The 12,952-nt window shown below is 42.0% G+C and overlaps 1 protein-coding gene across 5 annotated transcripts in view; it reads left to right on the forward strand.

Moving 5' to 3' along the window:
* PHACTR2 (phosphatase and actin regulator 2) overlaps window positions 1–12,952 on the forward strand; it is a 135,926-nt gene that overhangs the window by 51,855 nt on the left and 71,119 nt on the right. The window contains exon 1 of one of the 5 annotated variants that reach the window (XM_017825888.1): window positions 8,947–9,038. The exons of the other annotated variants lie outside the window; for them this stretch is intronic. Coding sequence (XP_017681377.1) covers window positions 8,996–9,038 — 43 coding nt within the window. The 5' untranslated portion in view covers window positions 8,947–8,995. Of the gene's footprint in view, window positions 1–8,946; window positions 9,039–12,952 lie in introns of those variants that run through there. 5 annotated transcript variants of the gene reach the window in all.

Below are 12,952 nucleotides of genomic sequence, written 5' to 3' on the forward strand. Positions count from 1 at the left end.
AGAGAAAAGAGAAAAGAGAAAAGAGAAAAGAGAAAAGAGAAAAGAGAAAAGAGAAAAGAGAAAAGAGAAAAGAGAAAAGAAAAGGGAGAGGAAAAGGAAAGGGGAAGGCATCTAACCATCACACTGATGAGTGATCCTGCACCCCTATGCTGCTTTCTATTACTGTTTTTTCCTGGTTAGGCTGTAGTGGACACACTACTATTAAGTCCTCCATGTGTTCCAAAAAATATACAAGATCTGAACAGTTTTGGGGGCTAATGATACTGTTGTGGTCTTCAGTTTCATATTTTCTGGCTCTTTTGCAACTTTTAGCTACACAGCCTACACATTTCATTAAACCTTTCGCTTTCTATCATTCAAAACCTGCTCCAAGTGTACATATGTTTGGCAAAGGCACCCAAAATGATGTGTTTATTTTGCTTTGGTGCCAAAAAGCAGTGATTCATTAAGGAGCTTGGAAATGTAGAGGTAAGGCCACAGCCAGCAACCACCACACATGCCCTGAAGAGCAGAAAGCTGTGTTTTTCCAAGGAAAATGGTCAGTGCAGCTGGACCAGTATCATGGCAGACTGCTCTGAAGCAAGGAGGCACTGCTGGACAGACTGGAGAGCGCAGAAGTTCTCCAGATAATTGGGCTTTGCTGCAGCAGCAGCAGCCAGAAGGCAGCCAGAGGCTGCTGTTAAGCCCAGACATGAGAGAGAAAAAATGCCTAAGGGGAGCCACTCCAGCCAGTAGGAGACTTTCCTTAAAATGATGAATTAGGGAACTCCAGTACCGTTACCACTTCTGTGGTGAACAAAATGCAAGGTGCAACAGGCCTTGAGAGAAGAGGTGGAGGAGGAAAGGTGATGTCCTGCAGTAAGAACAGACCTCCAGCTGCCTTTTGCTGCACTACTTCATTTTCTCTGCTGGGGACATGCCAGCTTGTACCAGTAAAGGGGCATGTTCACTCTGTTTACTGTAGCTAGTGATACAAACTTGAAGCAGCTAAAGCCTTTGAAAACCTGGCAGAAACCTGACTGTTGAGGAACTCTACACTCCGGCATGTCATTGTTACACGATTGCTTCCTTTGTCCCCAGTGGCTTGAACTAGGACAGGCAGAGTACTATTTATAATTTTTAATGTAGTCCTTTTTGTCTTTCATCATAAATCTGTAACCCTGGACAAAATTGATATCTGGTGACAAACCCACTGTTGATTGGAAAATGTCTGATGGTTATTTTCTGCCTGGAAAGGAAATGCTCTCCTGTGCTTTCACAGAGCTGCCACTGCACAGTGAGACACCATGCAACAGGAGGTGCTAGGATCCAGGAGTCAGTATGAGGCACAAAGGAAATGATCATGTATGAGCAACATTAGTATCGAGAGTTTTTGTTATTAACAATCAGAAACATGTAGAAGAGTTTTAGAAAATTTAAGGTTTAAATTTTAAACCAGGACTATGGCATTTAAATTATTAAGTATTAGGGTGAGACCTTACAGACTTTGGGGGTGTTCTTCATGTTGTTTTCAGGAATATATGGTCTAGGATTAGGGACACAGTGTGATCTGGTATGTCAGTTCCCCTTGGTGCTTTAAACAAAGACAGGAGGTAGATTTTTCCAGCATAAACTGCACGATGCTTAGCCCTTCTTGAAAGAAGACAAGATCCTTGCCCCGAATAACACACATTTCTTATGACATATTAATTTTCAGTAAATTCAAATTAAAAAACCATAACACCTAGTGTCAGAAGGGTCTGATTAATCAGGGTCTGAATCTCTCATTTGTTCCCTTTTCATAATATTGCACAAGATGTTCTCCAAAATCTGCATTACACTGCTTCTACTGTTTACATCGGAAGTCTTCAGGCAGCTGATAACTTTTGAAACAGTAGATTTCAAAATCTGTGAAATCAGACATTTCAGAGATTTTGAATCTCCAAATAATTAGTGAAAACTCCAAATAATTAGTGAAATACTCCAAATAATTAGTGAAATACTCTGGATCTGTGAGAAAATAAAGGTTCCTGTGTAGGCCAGCCTTGATGAAGCAAAGCAAGGGAACTGACTTCAGATCATTACAAGCAAAGTAAGTAAACATTAGCAACAACCGCAGGATGAAGAAAAAAGTCAAAAAACTCAGAAGGATTTATAGTTTTAGAATTTGCCTTTAAGGAACAACAGGGAAAGAAAACATGTTTGAAAGATATTGTGGAATAGAACTGGAATGGGGATAAAGCATGTAGAAATTGAAATGTATGAAGAAAGTGCAGAGGGGGTTTAGGGCAGCTTCTGAAGCTGAGGAGCATGCACAGGAGATGAGTAGATCTGCTCTCCATGACTCCCAAAATGTTTGTGTTGGGACCATTTTCCTTCTATTTTCTGCCTTTCAACCTCACACATTATGTAAATTACTTCAAAAGTTCAGTGCATACAGTACCACAAGAAAGTGCAAAGTATTATTCAAATGAAGATTTTTCAACATACTTGCAATGTTCAAGTCTGTAGAAGTCTTTCCTACAAAAATTTTCCAGGCAGTTACTTAATATAGGCAAGAGAACATTAAATTAAAGGGTACAACAGAAGAAAGTCACAGATCAGACGGTAAAACCACACAAGTAGATCCATAAGCATTCATTAATAACCATTTAAAATCATTTTGATGTACTGTTGGGAAAGTTTCTTCTAGGTACAGGTAAAACTCCTGAGTCAGAGAGCACAAAGAAAGGCCCACAGCTGAGGGCATCTAGCACACACCTAGATAATAAATTATTGAACTGCTGTTGCCATGAATTGTTTACCTGCTTCTTAGTGTCTAAAACTGACTTGCAAACTGTTATGGTGAATAATTTAGAGCAGCAAACAGCTTTGCAAGTGCAGAACCTATTTGCAGATAATTTGTGAGCAGAAAAAAAACCTGTCTGTGCCAAATTACCAGGAATGAGTTTGTCCAGCTGTGCTGTCTTTCCTGTGTTTGACAGCTAACAGCTGGTAAGGATGAATGAGAACAGACATTGAAACAGGAGTCAAGATCACCTGAATACTAAAATGAGTCTGAGCCCTTCAGATCTTCCATAAGTAAGGGCCTTGCTACCTGTCACCCAATGCAATCTTAATGTGAACAAGCATATCTCATTCAAAAAATCTCTGTTACATATTTTAATCAGAATAGCTCTCATTTGCATATTAATGCCTCTGATCCAAGGCTTTGAACCTCTAGCTTCCAAATTTAGAGACTGAACCACAGAAGCTCCTCTCAGTGCTGTACAGTTGCCTTCCATTCTGCTATGTAGATATTATGTACCACAGGTTTTTATGAGGAAGGAAGACTGGTGATGATCACCGGCAAAGACAAGAGCCTCTTTTTTAAAGAAGATTTCAAGTTCATTTTTTTGCCTAATACATGGGCATTGAAAATGGGAGATGACACTGATGAGAACATAGCATTGCTAAATAAAAGTAAAAAAAGGACACAGAAAAATATTTTAAAACATTTTCAAATGAGAGAATAATGTAGGGTTATTAAAAAAGTCCCTGGTTATTAAAAGGAAATGGCCTAAATTCCCAATACAATGTCAGCATAATCCATGAATATGGCCTGTGATTTTATTTTGACAGTGCCAAACTGCATCCAGTTTCACAGAAAACAGAACTAGATTTTTAGCTCAACTACAGCTGATGTTTCAATCTTAAGCACACAAACTGATTTTGGTGATACCCTCCCCAAACTCTTCCCTTTTGTAAATGCGGGTTTTCTACAAGTAGGTACAAATTCAGTGTCATCATTATAAACCTTAGTGTGACCCATGACAAAAAAATTACCTGCTTCTTGCTTGTGTTTGCTCATGCCATAACCTTTGCTTTGTTCATTGAATCATACAGCTTTGCAGCCTACTGGACACTGTGCTGCTCATCTTCCAGCAGTTCTGCACGCTGACAGGAGTTGTGGGTGGGCGGGGTGGGAGGACCACCTGTCTGTTCATTTTTGTTCTAGACTCAGTGCTAAAATTTTTTCCTGTTATAAGGCTGAATGTGTTTGCCAGTCCTGCATTATGAATCCTGGGATTGAATGTGATGGCCTGTCCTTGTAGCTTCTGTTATATTTAATGCCATAAATTAATCTCAATGACTGAAAGAATAGTTATACAAATTCACCTTTCTAAAATGCCTCTTTACTTTTGTACAAGCCTACAGAACTTTAAAGACTGGGCAACAGCATCCTACAAGTTGTAGGTCATCTATTGCTATCCATCATCCCAGTATAGTAAACACACTGAAATAGAGCTGTCTTTGAAACTTTATTGATGGGAAGGAATTTGGTCTTTGATATGTGAGACAGATTATTGTGTGTATTATTTCATTCTAACTTCGGAACAAATTGGAAGTTTCACATCATCTTCCATGAAGAGATCTCGTATCAGTCATTTAGATAAGTGCAATATGCTTGTTTTACAAACACTTCTGAAATTCATGAAGAAGCTATTCTTCCTCTTTTGATGGAATATTTCAGTTCTTGAGGGTCAGCAGAGTGTCTATTTTATTTATCAGTACTCAACACAATAACTTGGGTCAAGAAGGGAAGGACTGCGTGTGTAGCATGAGGCAATCAGATAACTGCAGTATTGTTACTGACGCTGAAATTTCAAATCTAACTGGGACACTGGGTCCAGGAACCCAATTGATGCTGATATATCAGAACAGTCTGGCATGACTTACTGGCAACTGTTGTACCCATCAGCTTCCCCACCTTCCTTGGGATGTTTCAGCGTCTTGTTATAGTATTAGTACAAGACTAGCCCTGGATAAAATGATCCTGAAATTCTCACTTTCATCTGCCCTGCCCATTTTTGCTTTGCTTGCAACTGTGGATTTCCAGGAACTCCAGAAGACTACAATAGCTGAAAAGTGCTGGGCAGTCCATTTGTGTGTTTTATCCTTTTAGCTGTTTAAAGGAGAAGTGGAATATACATCTTAACACATCATAGATAAAGCCATCTAAATCCTAAAAAAAAAAAAAAAGGAAATTATAGCAAATAAAGGTGTATTTTATCTACATAATTGTAATCTCAAATCTCTGCTAGAATCAGTTGTTATCAAACACTCTTGTACCCTTAAACTTTTAACTGTCCTAAACACCAACTGCCAACGTGGCAAAAAATGTAATGCACAGATGAGAACACCTCTATCATACTGCAGAATAAAAGTCCACAGACAACTGAATGTTTATGTATTTTGTGTGGATGTTCAAATGGGAATGTCAGCAGGACGATAAAATCCCTTCTGTGTGGAGGCAATTACATAAATATAGCTCTGCATATGAGAAATGTCATATCTTGGCTTTCGACAGCCCAATTTCTCTTACAGGTCACATTGGTAGACACCTTTTTGTACAGTCTTGAGGATTCATGGTTCATTCCCTCCCATCAGTGAGTCACAAGCTGAATTCTTTAATCAAATGGCTTAAAAGGCAGGATTTAAGCAGAAAAGTGCTATTGTTTTTTCTAATTTGATCTTTAATGACTGTGAGTACCTGAGATGTATACATTGCTCCTTTGCATCTTTAGCCAGGAAATAAAGCAGAAAGAGACATAACCGTTGTATGCACCTGTACCATTTTATATATTCAACTAGTATTCCCAATTCAGGATCAAAATAAAGTATTTATTTTTGCCCACTTTACGAAAGATGAATAAAGAATCTATGGTGCTGGTATTGGATGCTGGCAATTATCTCGTCCATCATGAATAAAAATCCCCTTAATAAGAACTTTAAATTTTCAAATGCAAGTAAATTGTTTCTTGTTTACTGGTTGCTCTTTTGGGTAAATTTTTATAAGCAGAAGCTACATTTTCTGATTCTATACAGCATAATGCCTATAATCTGTTAGTGCTATAAATCAACACTGATGTTCCCTAATAGAGCTTCCATCCCCTACTTTCTGAAGGTGTAACCATGTCTGATTAGTTCTACAACATACCACTGAGCATTGCTGAGGTATGAAGACAGAACCCTTAAAAAGGAGGTGTCTGTAGGGAAAACATATAGAAGAAAGTCACTACCTTCAATTAAGTTAGGAAGAAACAAACCCCAAACAGACAGAATAACCAAACCAAAAGAAATTGGCAACTAATTCAACTAATTCAACTAAACTCATTTTATCAGCTCATGAATCAACCTTGGGGAGTTTATTACTTCATGTGAATCATAGCAGACGGATGATATATACTTTTGCATTGTAAACTGGGCTTTTACGCAGCAGGAGAACATAATTTCCTTTGATAAAATTAATGAGATTCACCAGAGGCAGACAGGAACACTTTTAGGTTCCTGTTTACAAGTGTCTCCAAAGAGGTAACTCGAGTTTCTCAAAACAAACTCTTTTAAAAAAATTTTTCAAGGTAAGAAAAATAAATGTGCCAAATTGCACGCCAAAAAAAAAATCCCAAGAAATAAATGACAGAAGTTGTCTGTTCAACAAGCTGCCCTTCTGAAAGCCTTTCCTTGGGTTGGACGAAGGCACCACTAAATCATCTACCTTGCCCTTGGCTCCCACTTCATAATTTAGCCTCGTGTCTCTGTATGAGTACCACTTAGTTGTCTTCAACTCCATGCTTTGTACAGGGCCTGGAGTTGGAGGTGTCAGGCAAAGAGTCTTTCCTTCAGTGTTTGAACATCCAGGACTGTTGTAATGCTATTCTCTCCTTGCAAAGGCACTGTTAGATTAAAATGCAGCACATCAGGCTTTCCTGAATGCATTGGCACTAACTTTCTTCACACCTTTTGTTCAAGAGTGCTTTCTGCAATTTCCATCTCATCTCTTTCAAGCTGTCTGCCATCATCCAGTGGTATTTTAAGGGGCAGAAGACACTGAACATAGGACACCACTTTTTGTCTGATTAAAAGCACAACTATCTAATGGGAATTCTACCTGCGCCTTTCCTATTTGCACATCTATATGTGGATATCAGATCCCTTTTGCATCAGCACTAGTTCACTAGGAGCTCATGTTGAATTTTGCCAAGCTCCTGCATGGAGAAACTTTCTAAGATACTCTCCTTGGCCCTGTAGGTAGTGTTGCTCCATCCTGCAAGTCTGGCGGTTTTTTGACCCTATTAAAACTTACTTGTTTGAAAGAGCTGAATTTATTAAATAATCCAGATAACTCTGTGACTGCCTTGTCCTCATTATCACTCTGGTAATATTTATTCTGTCTAAAATTGCTATTGGTGATGATTTATGTAGTCTTTTAAAGCTGTTTGAAATAACACTTTTCTAGATTGCTGGTGAAAACACTGATGAGCCTCCCCATAGCTCCCCAACAGAAACACCCTCATTAAATGGTACTGCTCCTTGAACAATTGATCTGCTTTTCATTTAGCCTTCATCTGTTTGTGCTTTATTAATTTTGTGTTGTCTTCACTTTTTTCTCTCTTACTAAATCAAGTACCTAGCAGAAGTCTATTCCACTCAAGCCTCTGGCAATTTAACACATAATCATATAAAACAAGGAAATAAAAGGTCTGTTTACCAGGACCTATTTTCTATAAAATACCCATAAAGACTAGCATTAGTTGTGTTCTTTTCTGTTCACCATATATTAGCTGACAATCTAATATATTAGCTGACAGTCTTCTGCCTACTACACAAACCACAGCTACTTGTGGTGCTCCATTTGTGTCCTTAGTGTGGGCCCCACACTAACACAATTCTCCATCTCCTGAAGCATCACCACAGTGCCAACACATGCAAAGAACAGCAGGTCAGACATCTCTTTAACCCCTCTAGGATTTCCCTCTAGGATTTCCAGACCACTGAGAAATATAGTAATTTCACCATATGGCTTGCTGATAGGTGTTCTTTGGATGAGCCTTGAGTGTCCTTCTGTGATGCATGTGCATCTCCCTGCTTGTTTCTAGATACTGCATAGTAATACCTATTAAGCACTCGAGTTTTTTTGGGGGGGTTACATTTTCTTTTTTTTTTTTGTCACTGGTAACAGTTGCTAGCTCTAGCTCTAGCGTTAAGCTTGGTCTAGTGAGCTTAGCATTAAGCTTGTATCACTGCTTAGATTATACTTATGCATTAAAGAAAACAAACCATTATTCCTTTTGCCCTAGTGCTATATGTACAATCGCTATTTCCCTCCCATCTTCCCCATAAATGTATCCCATTGATTCTGATGCTTCTTGTCACTTGTTATTGCAGAGTTCTGTCTGGATGTTGCTGTCTTTGACTATCTTCTTTCTTTCAAAATTAAAAGTAATCCTGTCTTTGATTACTCACCTGTGGGTGAGGTGAGGGTCGGGCACTTTTTCAGACCTGCGCTACAGCCAGACTAGGGCTGGTAACGACTCCGTGCCCTGCCCAGCCACTCGTTTTCCACTCGTGGCGGTAGCACAGCCCTGGAGACTGCCCCCAGCAGTGAAGCACGTCCGAGCAGGGCAATGGGGATTCGCTCCCTGAGATTGCCTCAAGTTTCCCCTGTACTTTCAGAGGCGATAAGAAGGGGTGGGAATAACTGTGTGTCTGGACTAACCCTGTGGGCTTCGGAGAGGGGAGGGTGGTAGGCAGACACCGGGACACGCTAACAGCGCGGGAAGCCTCGCCAGTTAGGCACCGTCTTTTCCGATCTCCGTGTAACTAAGGTGGTTTTCCTTTCCTTTTTTTTTTTCTTTAATTTCCTTTTTAACTTATTAAAAACTTCTGCGCTCCCCCCCGGGCAGGGACCCGGGCTGGGAGCGGAGCGCAGCCCCGGCCGGGTGGGGCCGAGGCGCCCGGGGGCGGGGTGGAGCGGGGCGGGGGTGGAGGCGGAGGGTCCCGGGTCCGCGGCCGGCGGCCGGGCGGCTGGGCGGCGATGACAGGCAGCCGCCGGCCCGCAGCCGCCGCGGGAACAGCCGCCCCCCGCCCGCCGGCGGGGAGCGCGGCCCCGGCCAGCACTGGGATGGCCCCTCGGGAACAGCCGCGGCGGAGGCTGTGCGCCCGGCGGGCGGCGTGACCGCCTCCCGGCCCAGCCATGGGACAGACCTCGGTCTCCACGCTGCCCGAGCCGGCCGGCGGTGAGTACCGAGGAGCGCCCGGCGGGGAGGAACGGGGAGCGCGGCCGTGGCGGCGGCGGGAGCAGCCCACGGTCCTGGGAGAGCAGTGCCCGCGGTCCCCGGGTCGCCGCCGCTCGCCCGCCCCTTCGGACCGCAGCGGGGACGCGAGGGACGGCCGCTTTCCAGGCTGCCCCGTCCTTCTCGGCAGCCGCCGGGGGGTGAGAGGCTCCGCCGTGCCCCCCCCCACCTCCCTGGAGGTTCGAGGTTACTTTTTGCCCCCGTTATTAAATAAATAAGTACGAAGGCGAAAAAAAAGAAAGGGGAAGGAAAGGAGCTCTGGCACCGCGCCCAGTAGCGCGGCTAGTAACCCGCCCAGCTGGTTGCTTTTGGCTCCAGGACGTTTTTTGTGTAAGCAGACTGCTGAAAATAAATAAATAGCGTGTGAGTAGAACTGTATTTTGTTTTGTTTTGTTTTTCATTTTTCTCTTCAATAAATAGTCCTAACTGTTTGCAACTTTTTGAAGATAGTACAGACTACTTGGAAATGCTGCTTGGAGGCATGTTAGGATAACCCAGTGTGTTTTAGTTACTGAAAAACAGAACGTGTCTCTTGCCACAATAATAGGATGTATAATCTAAATTAACTCCAGCGAGGTTTGAAGTTTCCTGCGAAAATGTCACTTGCATGCATGTTTTTCCTCAACGCTTGTTTCCTTTGCATCCAGTTAAAAAAAATGAGAAAATCCTGTTGTGGAATTTAATTCTGGAGGCTGAACTTTATCCTTAATTTGCTTATTGCTGTTAATGTGGGACTGTTTTGTCAAACAGGAGACAGTGCAACAAAGTTTCTTTTTTCCCCTTGTTTTTACTTCATGGGTGTTTTGAAGGATAGTTTTAGTAATAGCACATACATTTTCAGAAGAGCTCCATTATGTTCTTAGTCACACCATCCCAGTCAAAACCTTGGATTATTTCCTCACCTGTCAAACACTGCATGAAAGAGAAATTGGACCATTTCCAACAAATGTCACCATCCTGTTGAAGGTTTCACCCAGTAGCCAGCATGATAGGATTATTTCAAGGTAGGCACTGGGAAACAGATGGACTGGTTAAAAATCTTTGATCACTTTTTTGTACAGGAAGTTGAGGAAATGGTTATGTACAAAAATCTGCTGTGAGAGTATTTTGCCCTAGGGGAGCCCATATCTTGACCAAGGATAGCTGTGGTGTCTGTGTTCCCTTGGCTCAGTGCTAATGAACAATAAGTTTTACCTAAAAGGAAAAAAAGTCACCCTTGAATTATTTCCTAACTGAAACCAAACTTTTCAACCAGGAGCAGTAAGAGACTGCTATCTGAAGATGTAAGTTACTATGATGCTACCTCAGTATTGCCAAGTAAATTCTGGTTACCTCCGTTTTAACAGCACTTCCCTTTATGATGAGACAGTGGCAGTGGTAGTGCCTCCAGGAGGTTCCACAGAAGAGTAATCCCACTGCACTTTGAGCCCCGTTGAAATTGTTGGGAGGGTATATCCTCAACAAGAAGCCATAGGGGCAGGTGGGTTTCTGGGGTGGCATGGAGTCTTGGGGGTGCAATCATTTGTTTTCTCTAGTCTGTTTTGCTGGTATGGTCTGGATACTTGATACATTGCAAAATTTAGGAAGCCCTGTCCAACTGTGATCAGGGCAGGAGAATGGCTTCCATTGGTTCCTGTTTCATAGGTTGCCCCTTAGGCAAGCAGGCCTAAAATCTTGGTTGATTTTGGCATGCCAGCCAGCTACAAGCCATTTAAGTCTTTGACAGCTGCTAGAGATTAGAGTTGAAGGAGATATCTGTCTTACACACACAGGGATTACAAATCTGTTTTAGTGCTAAGGAATCAATAGTGCATTCAGATCCTCAGTGAGCCACACAAAAGCAGCTATGAGAAGTTGCTTGCCTGTTTGCTCCCTTTTTTCCCCCAGCCATGCCAGCCTGCAAGGGCTCAAACCCTGCCCTGTGATCCCGGCAGACCTCAGCTGGATGCAGGGGAAGGCACCACTATTAAATCACTGTGGGGACTTTGGATGCACTGGTAAGGTGAACATGGTTTGATGTACAAAACCAAAGTAAAAGATTTTTCCTGAAAGTCATAATGTGTTAGAAGAGATAAAATATATGCATAATACAATATTCGGGATGGAATCCAGCCAGTGTCCTGCAGGGTTTTTATTAAGATTTCCTTTAAATGAAAGGTTTTAGTCTTGGAAAGGGAAATATATACTGAAGTAGTTAAACAGATCAAGGTCCTAGTGTCACTTTCCCATTGGGTTAGGGGCAGGACTGAGGCCTAACCATAAAATTCAGAAGTCCTTCTCAACTGGAGAAACATAGACTCATACCAGATAGATTAGCATGCGTATAAAGAGAGGAAAAATCAGTTTTTTGTAGCCTATTGGAACTTCCTTTAGCAATGCTGTCTTGCTAGGGTTTGCCATCAGTTGCGTGTGAGTGGGTGTTGAAATGTTTTGGACAGGAGGATCAGGGCTTTAATCATCTCCCTAACTGTGAGCAGTAGATGAGCAGCAAAGAAGGTCTTGGATGTCCACAGGCAGCTTTTGCTCCTTCTCTTCAGTTACAGCTTTTCAGTAATTTAGTTAAATTTTTTAAAGCTTGTTTGTTATTTGCCGTGGTTAAAAATGTGAACAAACAGCAATTGCAAGAGGAGCTTGCAAAGACAGTATAGATACGTTGATAAGGAAGAGCACGTATTGTCCTTGTTCCTTTTCCTTCCTCTTCTCTGATTTTCCCATGCCTGGCAGGACTTGATTACTGTGCTCTCTCTCCATTCACTGACTGGAGTTCAGTGCTTTTGGGGGTTATCAGCAATCATGTGCAAAAGCTATCACTTCTGTTTTCTCATCTACAGTTTATCAAAGGGCAGCAGAGCTGTACGCTTTTTTCAGTCTTTTTTTTTCCTTTTGGATTTGTTCTTGGGTAGTTCAGAACCAGCCACAGTACGGAGAAACAGCAAAGTCATCAAGCGGAGGCATGACCAGTGTGTTGGGAAGGTAACATTTCAAAGCAGAACTAGTTTGGTGATGAAAGATTTTTGTTGTTTCTTGAATAGCGATGCCTTGTCAAGAAAGAAATTTCCAGTAAAAACAGACCTAGTAGTGTTCCTGAGAAGAGGTCAGGCAGCTCAGCATGAAGTGTGAAGCACAAGCAGAGGGAAAGGACAAGTTGCAAAGGGGAAGGTCTCAGGAAACTCTTGCACTGATGATCAAGATGCTCATCAGGGCCAGTTGAAGACTGGGGTCAGATCCCTGTGCTGACCTCCTGTGCCAAGAACATAATCTGTGCGTGGGAGTTCCTTCTGTCATATACATTTTGCAGAAACAGAGCACAAACTGTAATCCTTCTACAGACCCAAAGATTTTTCATGAGCATGAAAATGTACTTCAACAGCACAGAAAAACCATTTCCCGCTCAGCTCCCCCCTTGAGATGAAAGCAGTCAGTGGAAGGATCCTGTTGTTTGTTGACCTTGGCACTTGGTGAAATGATTCTCATAGGTCAGAAGTGAACATGTTTCTCAGACTGCTCCTTTTCATCTCTCTTGGCTTTGTGGGATTTCCTGCTCATGGACAAGGAAATAGCAGCTTCACCTGTGTCTGTGCAGAGGAATTGTCATTTCCTTAACTAGGCAACTTTGTCCTAATCCTTTAATGAAATGGAAAACTAATATTTGTTTCAGCAGTTCTAGGTGTTGGTAAACAAACTAATTGGTTAGCAGTTCAGAAATTCCAGGACTTGTCTAGTAAGAGAAGTTATTCCAGTAGTATTCTTCATTACTACCTACTTGTGAGCCTTACTGAGGGTGCTGTTATGGGGCAAGCCCTTCTGTTCCTGAAGAGCTGGACATGGAGATACTCAGCCATAGATTTGAATTCTCA

This window comes from Lepidothrix coronata, unplaced genomic scaffold (assembly GCF_001604755.1).
Source record: "Lepidothrix coronata isolate B3197 unplaced genomic scaffold, Lepidothrix_coronata-1.0 Scaffold123, whole genome shotgun sequence".
In the NCBI taxonomy this organism is placed as follows: domain Eukaryota; kingdom Metazoa; phylum Chordata; class Aves; order Passeriformes; family Pipridae; genus Lepidothrix; species Lepidothrix coronata.